The sequence below is a fragment of the Gossypium raimondii genome, chromosome 11 (genome assembly GCF_025698545.1).
Source record: "Gossypium raimondii isolate GPD5lz chromosome 11, ASM2569854v1, whole genome shotgun sequence".
Classification (NCBI taxonomy): Eukaryota; Viridiplantae; Streptophyta; class Magnoliopsida; order Malvales; family Malvaceae; genus Gossypium; species Gossypium raimondii.
In genome coordinates, this window is record NC_068575.1 from 39,102,336 (window position 1) to 39,122,828 (window position 20,493).

At 33.5% G+C, this 20,493-nt stretch overlaps 2 protein-coding genes across 3 annotated transcripts; one reads left to right on the top strand and one right to left on the bottom strand.

The window, feature by feature from the left end:
- The first annotated feature begins 6,296 nt into the window (after positions 1-6,296).
- Positions 6,297-8,927, top strand: LOC105803948 (probable inactive receptor kinase At5g67200). Its single transcript, XM_012636406.2, has 2 exons — positions 6,297-7,743; positions 8,218-8,927. The coding sequence occupies exons 1-2, from the start codon at positions 6,315-6,317 to the stop codon at positions 8,778-8,780; spliced, it is 1,992 nt and encodes a 663-aa protein (XP_012491860.1). The 5' UTR covers positions 6,297-6,314; the 3' UTR covers positions 8,781-8,927.
- LOC105803947 (kinesin-like protein KIN-4A) lies at positions 8,892-19,641 on the bottom strand. 2 transcript variants are annotated; one of them, XM_052623804.1, is made up of 26 exons: positions 19,085-19,640; positions 18,277-18,423; positions 18,025-18,174; positions 17,603-17,856; positions 17,234-17,421; positions 17,027-17,151; positions 16,457-16,493; positions 15,699-15,790; positions 15,439-15,546; positions 15,236-15,349; positions 14,957-15,050; positions 14,652-14,764; positions 14,137-14,235; positions 13,947-14,060; positions 13,718-13,834; positions 13,539-13,619; positions 12,942-13,013; positions 12,366-12,459; positions 12,257-12,288; positions 11,794-11,891; positions 11,615-11,713; positions 11,244-11,465; positions 10,682-10,844; positions 10,027-10,182; positions 9,662-9,948; positions 8,892-9,284 (listed from the first exon to the last, which is right to left on the bottom strand). In XM_052623804.1, exons 1-25 carry the CDS (start codon positions 19,199-19,201, stop codon positions 9,736-9,738), a joined length of 3,099 nt encoding a protein of 1,032 aa, XP_052479764.1. In that variant the 5' UTR covers positions 19,202-19,640; the 3' UTR covers positions 8,892-9,284; positions 9,662-9,735. The 2 variants fall into 2 exon arrangements, with proteins under 2 accessions (XP_052479764.1, XP_052479765.1); XM_052623805.1 differs by lacking the exon at positions 8,892-9,284 and adding an exon at positions 9,291-9,501 and having other exon boundaries at positions 19,085-19,641.
- Positions 19,642-20,493: the final 852 nt, after the last annotated feature.

The window sequence follows — 20,493 nt, forward strand, 5'->3', positions numbered from 1 at the left end:
GTGCGAATGATTGTTTTACTGCATAATTAACTGAAGTTGCTCCAACAACGAATGTAGCATCTTGTAGCTCGGACCCGGTGACCGGGTTGGGCGAGGGGTGTTACAATTTTTTTGAAAATTTTATACATTTTAATTTTATTATGCACACTTTATTATTTCCATCAATTGTATATTTAATAATATATTTGATTGAGTTGGTGTAATAAATTAACTTGACACAGACTCATAAACAATTTAATCTAATTTTTTTTAATTCTAATATCGTACATAGTTCATGTGTTATTTTATTAATTATTTTATTAATAATGCATTTTCATGTGTTATTTTATTAAGTAGTTTAAAGCTACATGTTTCATTATTTATTGTATGTTATTTTTAAACACACATCTGCTCTATATGTGTGGTCTCTACACACATTTACATGTGATAAAATTTCTATATTAATAATGTATTTGATTGAGTTGGTGTAACAAGTTAACTCGACACCGACTCATAAACAACTCAATATAATTTTTTTAATTTAATATCCGTGCATATTTCAATGTTATTTTATTAATTAGTTTCAAGGCATACGTTTCATTATTTATTATATGTTATTTTTAAACAGACATTTGTTGTAACATCCGCAATATCCTCGGAGCAGGGTATAGAGAGGTATCAGGTCAGGATTTAGTTGGAAATTTTCGAAAAGGAAAAAATAATAATTTTGAGTGTGGATTTGGAAAATGGTTAGAACCGATAGTAAGTAAGAAAAATGTTCTCTAGGTTAGGAAATTTAATTTGGGCTATTGACTAATTTGTAGTAGCATAGAAATTGTTGTGGCCAAAGTATGGAAACAAAAAGTTAAGAGATTCATAGTTGTGGTAGAAAGGAAGGAAGGACTAAGGTGAAAGTTTACCGAAAGATAATTGTGAGTCATCCAAGAAATTATAAAAGATGATGAAGGATAAAATGACAATTAGTCAAGTAGATTTTTTTAGATATAATGATTAGGGGTTAAATTGTAAAGATGGATAGTTAGAGGACTTATTAGCAATTTGACCATTTTAATTAAAATTCATGAAATATTTTAGAAGAATTGTGTAGAAAGGAAGAGAAAAAAATGAAACAAGTCAAATCGTCACCCCCTTTTCACCTTCACCAATCTTTTGCTTTTATCCCAAACAAGTCCTACCATTTTTGAACAAATCCAAGCTTAAAACCTTCATTTTCTTTAGTGTTTCCTTAGTAAAAATAATAGAGAAGACTAGTGAGCATCTTAGTTTCATGAAAAAAGTATCTATAGATGCATTAAAGGAGAGAGAAAGTAATAACTAGGTATTTAATCTCAAGGGGTTGAGGTAAGGGATGATAAAATTTTCATGCCATACATGTTTGTTTCTATTAAATAGCATAGAAAAGTCACTTGATTATGGTTTTTAACATGCAAATGTTATATGTTTGTTATGAAATGGAAGAAAAAGAAAAGAAAGGAGAAAACCAAATTGAAGGAAAAGGAAAAGAGAAGGCCAATGAGTGAGAAGAGGAGAAAATACATCATCTCAACTTTTTTTGTAAGTACTACAAGGAAACTTATTTATTTGCTTTAATTGTTAATTATTTAGTATGCTAATTAGTTAGAATAATTATGATTCCATGTTGAATAAAAGGATTTAATTGTGAAAATCATGAAATAGGCTATGTGAATATGAAGAAGAATTACAAAGTGGTATATAAGAATGTATTTAGATGTCCATTTTGTGAACGAGAAAATGTAGAAAAATTTCATAAAGGCTTGATATTTATTATTTAAGGATTTATTTGCAAAAAAATGGAAAATGAACATATTATTGTCAAAATAGAATAGTTATTTGTTATAATCCAATTCAAATGCTCAAGTAGACCGAGTTAGAACTATTTGGATATTAGTAACATGTCATTAAGGAACCTCAACGCGCTTTCCGATTTTTAGCACATTAGTGTTATATGTTTAGCACATTCGTGCTCTCTGTATAGCACCTCGGTGCTCTCTGTTTATTAGTGCATAAGGATGCACCTCTGTATTTGTTCCGTATATCTTGAATGTTCTACGTAGTCTACTATGGGTAATGGTTATGAAATGTAATCAAAACGAACCATCAAAGTATCGTGTTAAGTTCAATTACATTCAAAAGTAAGTTTGATTTTGACAAGGTAAAGGTATGATTGTAGAAATGTGCATGTATGTAACTATGTTTTAAATTAGTAAGTTTATATACAATGTTATTTTTTTTTATCTTGTAGTGCTTACTAAGCATTCACCGGCTTAACACGTTTATTTCAATGTGTAGGTACAGTTAGATTCGTCGAGTTAGAGTCGAGGTTGTTAGCTGCCCATCTCATCACACAGCCAAGTCCAAAAAAAGTAGGTACTAATTTTGGTATAGAATGGCATATACATAGGTGTTATGTTATGAGTCTAAATATGTAACATTAAAATGTAAATCTAGAAAACTTTGTATCTTTTGGTGGAATTGAGTTAAAACTTAATGTGCCTATTAAGTATGGTAATATGTTAAAATTATGAAAGACTTTTATGCTGAATTGGTGATTAGGTTGAGTTGAAATTGAATTTTACTTGCTGGGACTAAGTAGTAGTGAAAATTTTAAAATTTCAAATTTCTTCAAAAAAGTAGGGGACATGGTTCCCGAGAGTTACACGACCTTGTGATAGACATGGGCCAGTGACATGGCCGTGTGACCATTGGAAAGAGGTTGATTTTAGAACCATACATTTCCCGCTTGTTACACGGGTTAGCCACATGGCTGTGTGACTCACACGAGCCAATTATACGACCGTGTGAATATTGGAGGTAATGGTTATTACCATACGGCTTCAGAGACTTACACGGCTTGAAGACACGACCGTGTGCCCTATTTTTCTCAAAATTTTATTTTTGACCTTTAATTATTGTTTTAAACGCGGAATTGATTTAAAAATAAATTTTCGGATTCAGGTCTAATCTTTGTAATGGATATTTAAATACTCAACAAGTAATACTTCAATTATAATGAAGGAAAAGTTAAATGGTGGATCTATACTCAATGTAGCATTCTTACACTTGATTCGGTTATTGAGTCGGGTATAGGGGTGTTACATTTGTGCTCTATAGTTGTGGTTTCCACATTCATACGGGTGTGATATAATTTTTAATTTTCTTTAAAAAGTTAAAAATTTCCATCAAATTATTTTTGTATATAATTGCAAAGAGTTGTTTAAAATAATTAATATCAAATAAACGTTTAATACAAATTTTAAATTACCAATAAGCTTTTAAAATCCTAAAAGATAAGATATATGATGCGTTTAATCACACTTAAACTTATTAACTGCATACAATAACAATGATGCCAACTAAACTAGTACTTAATCTATAAAAACTATAATAAAGAAAAAAAGCTTTTGAGGCATTGTATCTATAAGAGCAAATATAATAAAAATCTATAATGAGATTAATATTTTAAAAAACTTTTGAAGCATGAAACACTTTCTTTAAGATTTTATCATGCCTTTCAGATACAATAAAGTCGTGAAATAATCAGAATAACAAAAACAGTTGATTATATATAATTTTTTATAAGCACTTAATTATTAACATAAATTGTGTATTATTCATTTTTAATCAAGGTAACATTACTTTCATTAATATAAATTGTATTTCTGCGTAGCGTAATTATTCAAAGTATTGCCCTTTTAATGCACTAGAAAAAGTAAATCATATATTTTAATAATTAATATATTTGCGTTAGGTGCTTTCATTCTTTATTTGTTTATTCATAAATAATATATATTTATGTGTTGGTATCATGAATTAATTTGATACACACCAATTTAATTAAAAAATTACTTTAAAACCTTATTTTAATAAATAATTAAATATTAATATAATAATCTGTTAATTTTATACGAAATATTTAAATAAAAATTAAAATGAAATATTTCTGAATTAAAAATGTTAAGAAATGTTTATTCATAATTAACTTAATAATGATTCTTTCTTATAAATTTAAATTCAAGATAACAAAATCCAATTTATTTTAACATTTTCAAGCAATATGAGATTAAAATAAAAATATTAGAAACTACTAACACAATTTTGGCATATCAAACAATTTTCTTTTTAATCAAAATATTCTTTTACGTAATACCTCCAAAATTCAATGTATTTTAGTAGTAACAATAACATGTGAAGAATGAACAATCTGGTGGAATGATGATGTAATGTCAATATTACAAAAGCAAGCATACCAAAATTAACACAATGAATAGCGCAACTACTTAGCTCATCATTTATGCTTAAACCTCAAATTTAATTGATTATTGCCTAAAAATATCATTCTTCAAATTTGGGTTAAATTTGCTATATATACCCCCAAAAAAAGTTAATTGGCCAAATAGGTTTTTTTTTTTTAAAGTTTATGGAATAAATCATTTTTAGAGTGTGTGTGAAAGCACGTATAGCTGGGCGCACTTTCCCTTTAAGCCGTATTTTCTAACTTTTTAAATATGGTTAGTTTCTTTGGTCAAATGGTTAAATGTTAGTGTTTTTGTCTTTCAGTTCTAGGTTTGATTCTTCTCTCACTCACATTCGTATTTTTTATTTCATTTTGTTTTAAGCATTTTCTTATTTTTAATTAATGTTTTTAATATATTAGCTTATTTGGTTAAATAATAATGATTTTATCCTTAAGTTTCAGGTTCAATTCATCTTTTTAAACACATTTGTAATTTTATTTCATGTTGTTTCAAGTTTTTTAATTAATAAATATTTTTTAATTTTTATTTTAATTCATCTATTTAATTAATAAATATTTTATTCATAAAATCAAATAATAAATATGTAATCAAATATTTTTTATCGTGAAATATTTCAGTTAATTATTTTAAAGATCATTATGTTTATATTTGAAATATTTGGAATACACATACAAAAATATATAGTACTAAAATTTACTACATTCATGATATGATTGAAAAATAAATATTACACATATAAAAATTATATTTGATTTTATAAATAAAAGAGTTATTAATTAAAAGATGAATTAAAATAAAAAATTGAAAACAATATATTTATTATTTAAAATAAAAAAACTTGAAACAATATGAAATAAAAATTAAAATGTGAATTGCACCTAGATTCAAGGATGAAATTATTATTTAATAATTTAACCAAAGGATCCAATATGTTAAAACGTTAATTAAAAATAATAAAAACTTAAAACAATATAAAATAAAAATACAAATGTGAGTGGAAGAGAAATCAAATCCAAGACTTAAGAACAAAATCACTAATTTTAACTATCCGGTTAAAGAAACTAATTATATTAAAAAGTCGAAAATACAATTTAAAGGAAAATGAGTCTAACTGTGTAGAAAGCACCGAGATGGATGCTCTTTCACACTATCTCTTCAAAATAACTTCTTTTCTTTAATTTTCAAAAGTCAACTTATTTGGCAATTTTTTTGCATATATGACTAGTTTAGCCTAAATTTTGACTCTTTTATTAAAAAATAGATAAATTAGTACATGTATGTCAAATTAAATAACAAATTATTTTTTTGTTAAAAGTTTTATTTATTTTACTATTAAAAATGGATCCATGTATGCGTTAGCGTGATGTATATATGATATGTAAAGTATTATTATCGAAACGTACTAATTTTTAGCATTACAAATGGATAAATTTTTAAAAAAAATTAAAAAAAATTGACTAACATAAAAAAGAAACTAATTTATTAATCTATTAAACAAAATAAATAAAATACAATCTCATAACATTCTCTAATTATTTGGATTAATTGGGTTAAATAATTGATGAAGCTTAGGTGGATGTGTTTGAAATGTTGATAAGCGTTGCAACGTGAGGATCTTAGGGTCTCTGCTCTGCCCCACTCACGGGGTAACCAATTAGAGTTTGACTAATGTTTGACTTCCATCCCTCCCTACATTTCACATGACTAATATTTGTCTCCTCTCCACCTCGGTTTTCCATGCAGTCACCTATGTCTTCGCGCCTCTATTACCTATTTCAGGTTAAGGAACCTATTCGGTTGAAACTTTTTTTTATTTAAAATTAATCTCTAAATTTAACAATTATAATATTAATTTAGTAAAAAATGTTAAAATCCTATTTAGAATCTAACTTAAATAAAAATAAAATTTCAAAATAAAATAAAAGAAGGTATGGTAGTGGGGTTAACTAGAAGAAATAAAATAATATAGGTCCAAAAAAACAAGCATCAAAATTCCTCCAAGTCCCCCCACAGCTTCACGTGACTCTTGCAAATATAATGGTTAATTGGGAAACAAAAGCGACGGCACAAACAGGAGGAACAATGCCCCAAATTATCCCCGTACCTTTCCTTCTTCTCTTCTTCTTCCTTACTTGTTTCTCTGAGCCTATAACTTACCCTCCCCAGACCAACTTAATGTTGCCATCCGACGCCGTTTCCATCCTCTCCTTCAAATCCAAAGCCGACCTCCATAACAAGCTTCTTTACGTTCTCAACGAGCGTTTCGACTACTGTCAATGGCGAGGCGTCAATTGCATTCAAGGCCGCGTCGTCCGCTTTCTCCTCCCCAATTTCGGCCTCTTTGGCACTTTTCCCGCCAACTCCCTCTCCCGCCTCGACCAGCTCCGTGTTCTCAGTCTCCATAACAACTCCCTCTCCGGTCCCATCCCCGACTTGTCCTCTCTTTACAACCTTAAGTCCCTGTTTCTCGGCCGCAACCATTTCTCTGGAACCTTCCCTTCTTCTATCTTGTTTCTTCATAGATTAACCTCCCTCGATCTTTCTTACAATGACTTGACTGGTCCCCTTCCAGTTAACTTAACCGCATTGGACCGGTTAAACATCCTCCACCTTGAGTGGAACCGGTTTAACGGAACGGTCCCGCCTTTAAACCAACCCTTCCTACTCATCTTCAATGTTTCAGGCAACAATCTTACTGGAAAAATACCGGCCACGCCCACTTTATCCAAGTTCAATACGACGGCGTTCTCTTTGAACCCTCACCTTTGTGGGAAGATTATCAACAAAGCCTGCACTACGCGTGCACCGATTTTCGGTTCTTCTTCAGCTTCGAGTCCGGCAGTGCAACGCCCGAAGGCCAACTCCGGAGGGATTGTAGCTCTGCTACCGCCGCCTTCACCAAAGAAGAAGCACCAGAGACCTGGGATGGTCCTTGGGTTTACTGTCGGCATTGCGTTGATAATATTTTCAGTTTTGTTAGCTTTAGCTGTAGTTAAAAAGCAAGGCGGTAAAAAGAGAGTAGAGTCGAAAGAAACAAAGCCAACAACAGTTTCATCCGAGGCAACGAGCTCAAAAACCCAAGTGGAAGGAGTTTCGGAGAGAAAATCAGTGATAAACGAAATTCAGAAGCTGAAAAAGAGTGGGAATTTAGTTTTTGTTGGTGGGGAAGTGGAAGGGTACAGTTTAGAGCAGTTAATGAGAGCTTCAGCTGAGTTATTAGGGAGGGGTAGCATGGGGATTACGTATAAGGCAGTGATTGATGGGCAATTGATTTTGACAGTGAAGAGATTGGATGCTGGGAAAACGGCGGTAACCAGCGGTGAAGTTTTTGAACAGCATATGGATGCTGTTGGGGCGCTGAGACACCCCAATTTGGTGCCGGTTAGAGCTTATTTTCAAGCTAAAGGTGAAAGGCTTGTGATCTATGATTATCAACCCAACGGAAGCGTTTCCAATCTCGTTCATGGTATGCTCTTTTTTTTTTAAATTATCCTTTTGTCGAGTTTTTGCTTCTGGGTTTTGTTAAGTGAGTTATGACCGAGTTTTATGGCATTTAGTTGCAGTTGCCGTTTGAGACTGTAGGGTTTAAAGAAAACTAAAGTGGGGCCTCTGTTTCTTTATTGTTGTTTGATAATTGGTAATATTCTGGACCAATCGACCTTCGGATTCTGGATGAAGTTAAAGCTAAAATTATGGCGAAAAAGTAGTGAAAGTACTGAGAAAAATGTTCAACTTTTTAGGCTGACACCGACAATTCCAGCGATGTTTTTTTATCAAAAGCTTGCAATTTGTCCATTGCAGGTTTATTCAGTTTTATATATTTGAAGCTGTTAATTTGCTAATTGAATTATTTGCAAGGGTGGGCTTAGTTAGTACCTTAGACAAAGTTTTTAAGACCAATCCACTGCTTATAACAGATGCGAGATTAATGAATGAACAGGTTCAAGATCAACTAGGGCAAAGCCACTTCATTGGACATCATGTTTAAAGATAGCAGAAGATGTTGCAGAAGGCCTTGCCTACATCCACCAAGCATCAAGGCTTTTCCATGGCAACTTGAAATCGTCCAACGTCCTCCTTGGTTCCGATTTCGAAGCTTGCCTCACCGACTACAGCCTTGTGTTCCTTGCAGACTCTTCTTGTTTTACTGAAGATCCTGATTCTTTAGCCTATAAAGCTCCTGAGATTCGAAAATCCAGCCGCAGACTAACTCCCAAGTCGGATGTTTATGCCTTCGGTGTGTTTCTATTGGAGCTTTTGACAGGCAAACTTCCATCACGACATCCGGTGCTTGTGCCTCGGGACATGCTGGAATGGGTTAGAGCAACACGTGAAGATGATGGTGGGGAATATCACTGGCTTGGGATGCTTACTGAAGTTGCTAGTGTTTGTAGCTTGACATCTCCGGAACAACGGCCAGCAATGTGGCAGGTGTTAAAGATGATACATGAGATCAAGGAGAGTGCGATGATGGAAGATAGTGCATCTTTTGGTTACTCATAGCGATCACGTTTTCAGTTCCATCTTTTGGGATTTATGGTATTTGGTTTTCAAACTCTCTTGTATATGATCTGATGTCATCTATTTACGTGAGATTTATATCATATATGTAAATGATCAGCAAATTTTCATATAAGCTTTTGATGAAAATTTTACGTGTTGCATCTATGGAACAAGTTTTGACAAGATTAAATATGACACACACACACACACACACACACACACACACACATATATAAAATGAAAAGCCAGCCATATACAATTTGGCAGGAAATTTCATTTTCATGATAACGAAGAAAAAAAACATAACGGAACTCTACCAGTACTCTTCATGAACTCAGTCAAGCTATCAGCCATTTCCAGCACCCTCAAGGCCTATTAGTTTGCGGACATGCTTCAAAATGTGATGATTTAACCCTCCCCAAAAAATTTGAAACTCAATATTAGCTACTGTTGGTAAAGATTATATGGCAAGCACCGACCTGTTTATGGCTATTTACAATCTGCCTGCATTGATAGACGAAAAAGAATAATACATGAAATGGGAATTTTCAGTCGAGCATAGACATCAGATTGGCTAATCAAGAAAACAACTAAAGGACACCAGAAGGAACCACAGAAAAAGAAAATTATGTTGAATTAATTAGGACAGCAAATATGTGTATTCATCCAGGAGAATGAGCTAGCTATCTATAATCTATCAACCATGGCTTGGCTGTAAATACTGCAAGGACAGAAAACAATGCAGATGAATGAACTCAATCAGTGCATAAGGTCAGGTCACTAAAGCGCAATGTAAGTTTATCGCCTAGACCATGGATAAGAGAATATTTAATGTTTCTAACCATGTCAAAAAACAATCAACAAACTGGGATGGGAGTTACCTGCTTTTTTTTCCTTGTAAACCGTGCAGACCAGTTTTGCCAGTCAAGATTTATAGATAGTGAATATAAGCTTATCATATCAGTTCAATCAGAGCTTGCGCATGAGGCCTCGATCTCATTATTGTTTCATCACTGTGTTTAATCCATTCTGAGAGTTTCCATGGCTTCTGCCACTTCCATCTGAATTGAAGTAGCCACTGGTGATGACTTCTCTTCCACCTCCAAAGTTTTCCAGTCTGTCCCATGGCTGTTACTTTCTGTATTGACAAATGTTCCACTGGTACCATCTGCGCACACAATATCTCTACTTTCTGATCAAGCAGAAAGACAACAATCTAAAAGACCACATGCAGCAGATAATTTACCTTCCGCCTCTGATCTAGAAATGCTACTGTGTCCGTAATAGATCCATTAACAATCCCGGGTGTAAATTTCAGTTGCTTGGGGACTGGGAGTGACATTGGTGAAAGGGAGGGGCTTAAAACATCTGCCAAGTGTTTTGATGAACTGCGGGAGTTCCCCTGTGGAATTACATTTATAGTGAGAAAATAAAATTAGGAGTACATTATAAAGTTGAATATTGTTGGATTCCTGAACATTTGATTTATTTCTAGTGTTATTAGTGAGTGCTTAGTTGGTCAGGAGATCACTGTTTTTTCCTTTGTCAAGATTCTTAGGATCATCCATTTGATTTATTTTAAGTGTTATTGGTGAGTACCAAGAGTTGGTGTGAAGATGATTGTTTTTTCCTTCATCAAGTTTCATAGGATCATCCAACACCCATAATTCACAGATTACTAATGGACAAAGACATGAAATTATAGGTCATTTAGAAATCATCACGAGCTATGGAATTCTTGAAATATTACTAGGATTTTTGGACATGAAATTAAATATTTTCAGTCCATACATCAGTTAATGGATGTTGCTTGATTTGAGCCAAGTTTGAATGACATTTTTAGTTTATTAACATTAAACATTAAAAAGAAAAAATGGGAGACTACAAGATGATAATCTCACCGTAGCTGATGTAGCCAGGGCAATAACAACAGCTTGCTCCCTCATCTTTTGCTCCTTTACAAGCTCTTTTTTCTCTGCCTCACTTTTCCATAATAGAGCTGTGAGATCCTTCAATTGCTGTTTGAGGTCCTTAATCTCCAAATCATTCTCCCGCAACTGAGATCTGTTCATACAAGTACCACGGAAATCAACATGCAGGTAGTAAGGTCATTGGGACTTGGGGTTAGTAAAAACATGCCTGTGTTTTCATTCTATATCCTGAATGTGCAAAAGCAGTAATCAACCCCAGTATCCATATTTTCTGTTTGTAGGTGGTTAGTGGGCATAAAGGTACATTTTTACTAGCTTCTTGTATGTGTGCAGACAGAAAATGGGAATCTAGGCATTTCCAATATCTGAGCTAGGAATAAATCTTCAGCTACATTTAACCATCTATATGTAACTATTTATCTCAATAAATTTTACAGATGGGCCATGTTACTTCAAGTGTGAGATAATCAATTCGACAGAAGAAAGGGCAGTTAAAATGCAATATTATTCAGATTCTAGTTTGTATAAGCACCTTGATTCTGCGGTAGCATTAAACAGGTATTGAAGCAAGCTCTTTGCCTCACTTAATGAGTGTACTTGATTCCACTGCCTGCGACCAACCAAACCACACTCCTGTTCTTCTGCATCTGAGAGTTGCGACACCATTGCCTTGAGTGCATTTGAAGACATGCTAAGCATGTACTCAAGTGAGGCTATTCTTTCCATTCTTGCATTTGGTGACATAGATAACAATCTAATTGATAGGAAAAGACAAGGTAAAAGGAAATCATAAGCTATCCATTATATTTACATGATGTACTTATATAGTTTTCATAAGATGTACAATTAAGAATTGATCTTGCACATTCCATCATATGCACACTAAGCAAAATGATTATTTACCTAGAATGCCCATTGTTTACTCTGTGAGGAATGTCCCCATTCAAAGAGAACTGATCCACTTCTTTTAGTAAGGTTAACTCCTCTGCCAGAGCACTTTGCCTATACAATGATTAAAGTATCACGCTTTTAGAAAGCATACAAGTACTGAGTGTAAGAGAAACAAACTGATGGGTACTTACACTTGGATCTGCTTTTCATATTCAAAACGAACTTCGCGCACTTTCACCATTACTTCTAGCTCATGGTCAACCCACCTTCGCAGAGACTTTTCATTGCTCTACAGATGCATAATCAAAATTAAAAATGGCCAAAATTTAGCTATGAAAATTTAACACAATAAACAACTAGCTTAAGGTTGGATTTAGAATTGCCATTCCTTTCGTGATCAGGTGAAAAAGAAGTTGCAAACTCAACTGTGCACCATGGTTAATTTACTCTCTGTTCCATCCAAGTATATTAAGCATTTTGTTTGTAACAAAAATATTTGTTTTCCCAACTAGTCTGCTATCCTGACACTTTAATCAGGATTGGAAGCCTAACCCTCATCATTTAACTATAACATGCTGGTAGATTTCATCAGATATGGCTGACCCAGAGTAACAAATTTGTCTATGAGTAAATGCTTAATTACAAACCGTTTACCTGTCCATTTGGTGAATGTCCATTGTGATTAACTGAAAATAGTAATAAAAAATTAGTATATCATACAAAAGAACCGATAACAGGTTAATTTCACAAAAAAAACAATTACCTGAGTTGTCACGTACAGAACACTTGTGCGCTTCTAATAGCTCTTTCAACCTTTTGGTAGCTATTGTCGCTTCTTCTGTTTTCCTTTGAAGAACCTGCAGGAAAAAGTGTGATTGTTGGTCAGGGAATAGGTAAAACCTTGACAACTCTGCCATGTCCTGTAGGTAAAGAAGTATGCCAAAAGGCATGTCCAAAAATTTCATGTATAGGGGAAAATTTCCTGAGAATCTTGACTGCATCAATCCTCAGAATTGTCTGTGATCCTTTCAAGGAATGTTTAACCAGATCAGGTTGATAAACTGAATGCTTTAAAGAAATTTAGACTTTGGTTCATCCTTCAAAATGCAAGGGATTAATGAATAAGGCAAATGTCTAGAGGCCTACCAAGAACACAAGTATTAATGGAAGTCTGCTCTATACAAGTCAGGCGAGGAATGAATGAATACCTTATGCGGATGCCCAACTTAGGACTCCAAAATGGGTACACAAGGGGGTCCATATTAAAATAATTTAGAATTTAAATAAAGGTGAAATCATAAAACATCAAAAACAAGCTGTGTCCGTCATGAATTGTTACCAATTTTTGGCGTTGATTCAGGGCTTCGAGTTTATGCCTTTCATACTCATTCCTCCTTCCCTCTTTTCTAAGCTGCTCAAGAAAAGTAAAATGATAATAGAATTATAGTATAAAAAGACAATAAGATACAAAATACAAGCATAACTAGCGGGAGCTACTTTCAGAACTTTCAGGCAGTGGAAGAAAAAGGTCACCAGCAAAAATATAAGCATCTATTAGAAGGCGAGTTTAGGTCACCCTGAAACTTTTTGGAGAAGAAAAACCCTAGTAAAATGCCCCAATAGAAGGAGGTCCAAACATAAAGTAGTTACTAAAGAAAAATATTGCTTAAAGTGGTGGATAGATGCCTGGATACAATGAGGAAATATTATTTTGGACCCAAGCACATTTGGATACTACTTCACCTTTCGGGATAACTTCAACAAAATCTAGATGATAATAGCCAAGTTAATGCATACTCATTCCCTTTCTAACTCTAGTTTGTGTTCCATCATAGTTCACAACAGAGCAAAATGGCTTTTCAGGTAACCCTTCTGCATTTGAAAAGAACAAAGGGAAGAGTGGAACTAGATTTGTTGTTAATGAAAGGTTCAGCACCTGTAGCAATTCCTTCTCACGAGAGGCCTTCCACTGACGAAATTGTTCTGCCTCTTGTTTTATCTTGCGCTGCAATTGAACCTTCCAAGAAGAGAAGGCACATTTCCAAAAATAGTTAGAAATTTTAAGCTACAATGTATAGATGTAAACATGGAAATATCACCGGGTGAAAGACAAACTTTTTGAGCCTTTATGTACTGTATTTCTGCTTGCAATCGTTTTGCTGCTGCATCACTTCTTTTCTTTTGCTTCAGGAGTTCAACCTGGTTTTCCTGTTTCTTCTTGACGTCAGAAATCTGAAATTGGAAAAGAGAGAACGAAGAAAAAGAGAGAGAGAACAAGAAGATGTCAATAATCAAAAAAGAATATTGTCTCGTAAAAGTTTGATGATTAGATTCACAAAGTCACCTGTGCCTCAAGTGCTTTTATTTTCTGCACATTTATCTCTTGCCTCTTTTGCCGTTGTGCATCAGAATTAGCAGCACGATTCTCAAACGCAGCTAACAATCGATCTCTGTCATGCTGTGGTTGTGTCATATAAATTAAGAACTAGCACAAAGGCATATTAAACAACTGAAACTGAATAAGGTCCTAGTACCTGCTCAATTCTTTTTTCTTCCTCAAGTTCCATGATTTTCTTCTGGAAATGCTGCTTTAGTGCTTCAGTGTCAGCTCCTCCAACAAGTTTCATCTCAGACTGCACAAAAATAATGGCCTGGCTTATTAGCCCATGAGAAGATCAATTTATTTCTGCCAGAACTCTACCAGAAAAATACAAATTTATTTTAGAAGATAGGAAAGACTTTGTAAGAGATCCAAGCTTGATGCCTTTCCATGCTTTTGAAAAGACAAATTCTTCTTGTAAAACTATTTGTAAGCACAGAAAATGGTTAAAAACAGATTAAAATTCCAACGCTGTCATATCTTTTTGGAACTCCAGCTGAAAGCCTATATAGATCATAAAATAAGATTCTACCTAGGGAAAGATCAACATTTATGTTTTATAAAAATTGAATCTCGATTGGAATAATAAACATTCTCTTTCAAGACTATAATTCGTTAACTGGTAAATGTATATGTCTGAGCACAAAAAACAAAGTTTACAGCAGAAACCTCTTTCTGCTCCAAGTGCTTGTTTAACTCGTTCAATTCTCTATCCATGGTATTTTGCCGAAGTGCATGCTCTAACTCTTTTGCTGCTACATCAATTTCTCCAGGTTTTTCATCTGCAGAAATTTACAAATTCAAATTAGTAATGCTGTAGTTTTATCTTTTCTAAGAATAAGACAGAATCAAAAGGGATTTTTCAATGTCACAGGGTAACATGCATCTTATCCGTTCCCAACATCACCAACACAAGATGGGATTGAAGATGGATTTTTCATATTAAAGGCCATTTAATTAAATAAGTGGTCTACCTGACACCACTTCATCCATTTGACAATAAGATGAGTCCATGCTCTGAAAGGCCCTCTTATGTACATCGCTTTTCATAAAACATGCATGGCCATCCTGAGAAACAGCACAAAAAGGGTAACATAACAACCAAGCAACTTTCACTTTAGAAGGTTATTTTAAGATGAAACAAACAAGAATAACAAATTCAATTAGTATAAAATATTATGATCTAGTTCAAAGCATACTATAACAGATTTGCATAGAATAAAAGGAAAAGGAACCTAGACTCATCAACATACTTGAGCGCCACTCTCACGACACTCTAAAACAGCATGTCTGCTGCAGTATTCATGAAGTTCTCGACGAAGATCCTTGTTAGTAGCCTCCAGCCATGTAATCCTTTCTTTGAGAACCTGTTAAGGCATTTTATGTGCCATTGTTGTAATATCTCCTTAGAAAAATCATTCAGAAACCATTACATTGACAGATGTCAGGAAAATACCTGTATGTCTGAAGTAGGCCCTCCTACACGAGCACAAAGTTCTGCTCGTAGGTATTGTAACTGTTGACACATTTTTTGCATCTCAGTGGATATTAGATCTCTATTCACCTGTAAAATAAATGGAAAGCTGTCCGGTTACCTAAGGTGACCATTTATGATCCATAAAATTGTGCAAGGATCCAGAACTTTTAATAAAAGGAAAGGGAAGCAGTAGAATTACAACGGACTAGCAATAAGAAAAAAACCAAGAAAACACTTACAACAGGCTTGTTCTGAATATTGCGAGCACGATTAGCATATTTCAAAGTGTTAAGACTTTCCTCTGCATTAATGTCTGCAGGACTTATACAAGCTGGAAAAAAAAATCAACGTTTTACAATGACACTTAGTAGGAAAATTAAAGAATTTAAGCGACCAAAAGCAAGATTTACAATCCTACCATTTTACGTAAAACGTGATACAAATTAGACGGAGCAAGAATGAAAAACATGATAAAAGAATTAGGAAGCAGAGTATAAAATATGGGTTTTAGAGTATATGCATTGGCAACATGTGTCTAGAAAGCACATGAAGCCTGGCAAAAGATCTGAATCCAACCATCACATCTTAGATTTTTTGAACAGTAACTAGATTGATAATAGCAAAAAACGATGCTTGACCAAAAAACCAAGTAAAGGAATAAGCTAAAGAAATAGCAGGATCCAGATGAGTGCAGAGCTTATATGTAAATCCATATAGCCTCCACATTTTTGTTTCTCTTTTTTTGCAACCTGGGTATCAAACATATGAAATATCTTCCAAAGATACAGAGAATATATAGTATGATTTTGGGATGATAAGATAATATGGAGCAACAGTTGTCAACAGAGAGGCTTACAAAAATGACTAACTGGAGCACAGATCTCTTGCATTCCAGTATCAATTTTTCTGGTGAAGAAAATACGTTGTTTTTTTTTTCTCAGCAAGAAAATACATTGTTACTTTTTTTAAAACAATACATTGTTATTTAGATATGTACCTATCATAACTGTTTTGCTGTTTCCACCAAGTGAATCCTGAAACACAAGCAGACCAGATCAGAAGAAAAAGGCAGAAAACAGAACTTTTGAACTTTCTTTGAAGTTCCTAAATTACAAACCTTTTTAAAGGCTCTAATAACTAAGGCCTTTTAAAACATGTAAGATTGAGATTAATAACATAAGATCGAAGATCATGAACCAAAAACCTAGATACTGCCGTACCAAAATTCACAACAAATAAGTGTTCAGCCTCAATTTGGAAAATTAGTAGCAAAGAGAAAATAAAACAATTAGAGAGCATTACTCTTAAGTTTTCCAACAAAATGCTATAGCTGTACACATATGAGTAGTGTGTGGTGAGAGTTTATCAAAGCATTTGATATATGCAAAATTCAATAAGGCTGAATGATCCTTAGTTTAAGGGCCTCTATATATATGTATATGAGATAATTGAGAAAGCTAGAAATTGCTTTAAACTTGCACATACTTTGAAATTATGTCAATTTTTGGACATTTCGGTTTCATCAGTTCAAATTAATTCTGCATGAATCTAAAAAAATAAATCTAACCTGCAAAAGTCGAGTCAGTTTGCTATCACGGTATGGAACATGCATCCCTTCTTTACGCTTTTTCTCATTCCCAAGGGCACTGATGACATTGCCCAGTGCAAGAAGCCCTCTATTAATATGAATACCTGCTCATGAAAATAGAATAGGATATTTAACACCGCCATCACACAAGAAGGATGTATTAAGTTTATATGCATATATACAAACCTTCTTTCAACCGAAGACCGTTAGAACCTGTTCTTTTTGCCCGTTCAGATCCAGCAAGGTCCACCAGATGGAGCTTCGCACATAAATACTCTTCAGACATATCTTCATCCGTTGTGTTATTAACAGTAGAAATTGATTGCGTTTTGTGCATTTGTTCTAATGTGATTGTGAAGATGGCATGGGATCGACTATTAAAACCATAAGTACGGGACACATGACATTAAATGATGGAGATTAACAGATGGGTTTCAGAATGAAATAATCCATTCCCACAAAATAGCTAGAAGTTTCAGATATATAACAACTTATTGATTCATTTAAATATTTCTTTTGAGATGAAGTGGAGAACATCAGAAGTGGAGATTATACCTGGACTGGTTATTCATATTTGTGCTCCCAGTAGACCGGCTTATTGATCCATGCTCCAGGCAAGTAGCCATTTCTTGCAGCGTACTAACTGCAACTTCAGTTGATCCAGCTAGTGTTATAATTCCATTTGATGATTCACGTATTTGTAAAGGTAGCCTTCCTGGAACTGTGGTTTTCACAGCATTCCTTTTAGGAGTAACAAGTTTACCTACAGGTTCTGAATTCAGTAAATCCCTCACCTCTTCCCTCAGGATCTTCAGATTCAAACCAGCAAATTAGGTTACTCCTCAGAAATGTCATAGTATACATTGAAAAGAAACAAATAGTCTACTATATTTTCAATTCATTAAACATATTTTACAGTGATTGGAGAGAAATCCATTTCGATTTTTCAAGCAGCCAGCAGGCAACAAGTAATGTACCTCTATGAATGAAACATGTAGCTGGAACTCTGTTCGACGCTTCAACGTTTCAATTTTCTTGAACAACTCATTCATAACTTGAGGAATCAATCCTGTCTGGCAATCATCTTTGGTAGCTGTTCCCATGGTATATGTCTTCCCAGATCCTGTCTGCAGCAGTTGCGCAAGTCAACCATGAACATAATTAAAGACATTTAAAAAAAAAAAGGCTGATCGAACTTAGAGCAGCTCTCGTATGTCAATTCATATTACCTGACCGTATGCAAGTACAGTAGCATTGTATCCTTGGAATAAACCATCGACAAGAGGGGCAACGCATTCCTCAAACATGGAAGACGATGGAGAACCACCATTTCCATAAACTTGATCAAATGTAAAGGAATGTGTCCCAATTTGCACCTGCACACATAGCCCAAAAAAGCCGCAGCCAGCAAAAAAAATCAATTCTAAGAACGTTAAAGAAAATCATTTGTAAGGTAAGAACTAATAAGCTAAAAGAAATAAAAACTTCATTAATGCTTTTAACTTTTCCCGTACTTTATAGTTGCGAAATTATTAAACCCAGGAGAGCCACAGTGCTTAAATATACTATACTCCAAATAAGCTTGTACTTCAATAAATAAAGCCGTTCCAACTTAAATAACTACAATTTCAGCATAAAATTTAAGTAAATTCAGTCTTAGATTTTTCGTGCATGCATTTAGAAGGCATGATTTTCTGATTAATTCTACCTTTCAATCCTCACTCTGCCATGGCAATAATAGTAATAATAATAATAATAATAATAAAATGATTTTGGAAGAAACTTCAAATGCATCATTACACTAGATAGTAGTTTTCATTTAAAAAACAAAAAACAAAACGAAAATGCTATAATAGGGTTGAATAAAAGAAGGTTTAAAAATATTATAATTAAAGAAGAATAATAATAATAAAGTCGAAAACTAATACTAAATGAAATCATGCTTGAACTTAACAAAAAATAGCCTGACGCATACAACAAAAATGCAGAAATGTTAAAAAAGGAAAAAGAAAAAATGTAAAGCTAAAAACGGAGTACCTGAGGCTTTCCAGGAGTAACAGTAACACATTCTTTACAACCTTGAGTCCGTTCGTCGCCGATAAAAGGCCTAATATGAACGGCGACCTTCACCGAGCAATTCTCAGCTGCTTCCATTATTATTAACAACAACGACGACGGCGACGACAAAAAAAAAAATCCAAAGCCAGAGCCTCGAAACAATATTTATTTAATTTAATTTCTCTGAGAAACAGAGTATTCTCAACCGCATTCTCAATAAGCTCAGATTCGATTTGGGTTTAAAGAAAAAGGACAAAAATGGGAAGGCGGTGGTGGAGATGGTGGAAGTGGTGGCGGTTGATATAACGAATTGGAATAGAATGTAAGGACAAAGACAGTTTAGAAGCTATCAATATTTTCTTCTTCACTGCTCCTATAACTTCCACCCCAGCATCTTGTGTGTCCATTTTATAACCCCCCCCAAAAAAAAGGAGCGAAATTCCGGAATACGCTTTGTTCAATTGTATTACATCAGCTCATATTAGTAACAAACTCAAGAATTAAATGCATAAAAATTACGTGGGAGTGGTTTTAGATCACGAATTGGTGGCGGGAAGGATTAAACAGTGACCACACTTATGGGATTTAATAGCGTAGCTGAATTGTTTGGATGGGAATCGAAGATTGTAAGATACTGAACTTTATAAGGTTGATCATTCGTATGTGTGTGTACGTCAAACCATAGCTTTGGTTGCTGTAGTTTTAATATATCATCATTAATGTGCATTTTGATTTCTTGATTTAAATTTTATGTATTTCTTATTTATTTTGTTACTCTTTATACAAAAATTTTCTGTTTGTGTGTGTGTTCTTTTATTACCCAATTTAATATATTATATTTTACATTTTTCATCTTATAATATTGTATTACCTTTTTGAGAATATTGCAATTATAAATATAATACTACCATATATATATAAAAAATCAAACCGATATAAAATATAATAAATAACATGACTCGTGCATAAAAATTGGCTTAATAATAAATTTAGCTACTAACATTTACATGTTTTTGTCAAAATGACTTTAATTGTATTTTGAGCTTTTCGGCCATTAACCTTTATTTTTTTCAAACAGATTTGATAAAAGTACCGTTAAAAAAATTAATGAAGATGATCTGAAATATTTTTAATAAGATATAATTTATTATTTAAATAACCCAATAAAATAATTACATACGTACAAATGTATTAAAATAAACTTAAATAGTTGTGGCTATGCACCTAAACTTCACAAATAATTTTGATAGGCATTATATATATCAATAATATAATGCGGAAATTTTTCTTTCTCAATTATACTAAAATCAACTTGATTTGGTAATAGTTTTGGCTATGATAATGTTATCCTTATATCTTTTATTAATTTGATTTTAATCTTTTAGTTA

Bases quoted from the DNA above. Each gene is read 5' to 3' on its own strand.
- LOC105803947 (XM_052623804.1), bottom strand. From the start codon at position 19,201: ATGGAAGCAGCTGAGAATTGCTCGGTGAAGGTCGCCGTTCATATTAGG. The intron at 14,765-14,956 runs GTAGACCACTTA...AAATTTCTGCAG, and splicing joins AATGGATGAAGTGGTGTCAG to ATGAAAAACCTGGAGAAATT. The intron at 13,620-13,717 runs GTTTGTCTTTCA...TCTTCTTGGAAG, and splicing joins AGTACATAAAGGCTCAAAAA to GTTCAATTGCAGCGCAAGAT.
- LOC105803948 (XM_012636406.2), top strand. From the start codon at position 6,315: ATGGTTAATTGGGAAACAAAAGCGACGGCACAAACAGGAGGAACAATG. The intron at 7,744-8,217 runs GTATGCTCTTTT...ATGAATGAACAG, and splicing joins CGTTTCCAATCTCGTTCATG to GTTCAAGATCAACTAGGGCA.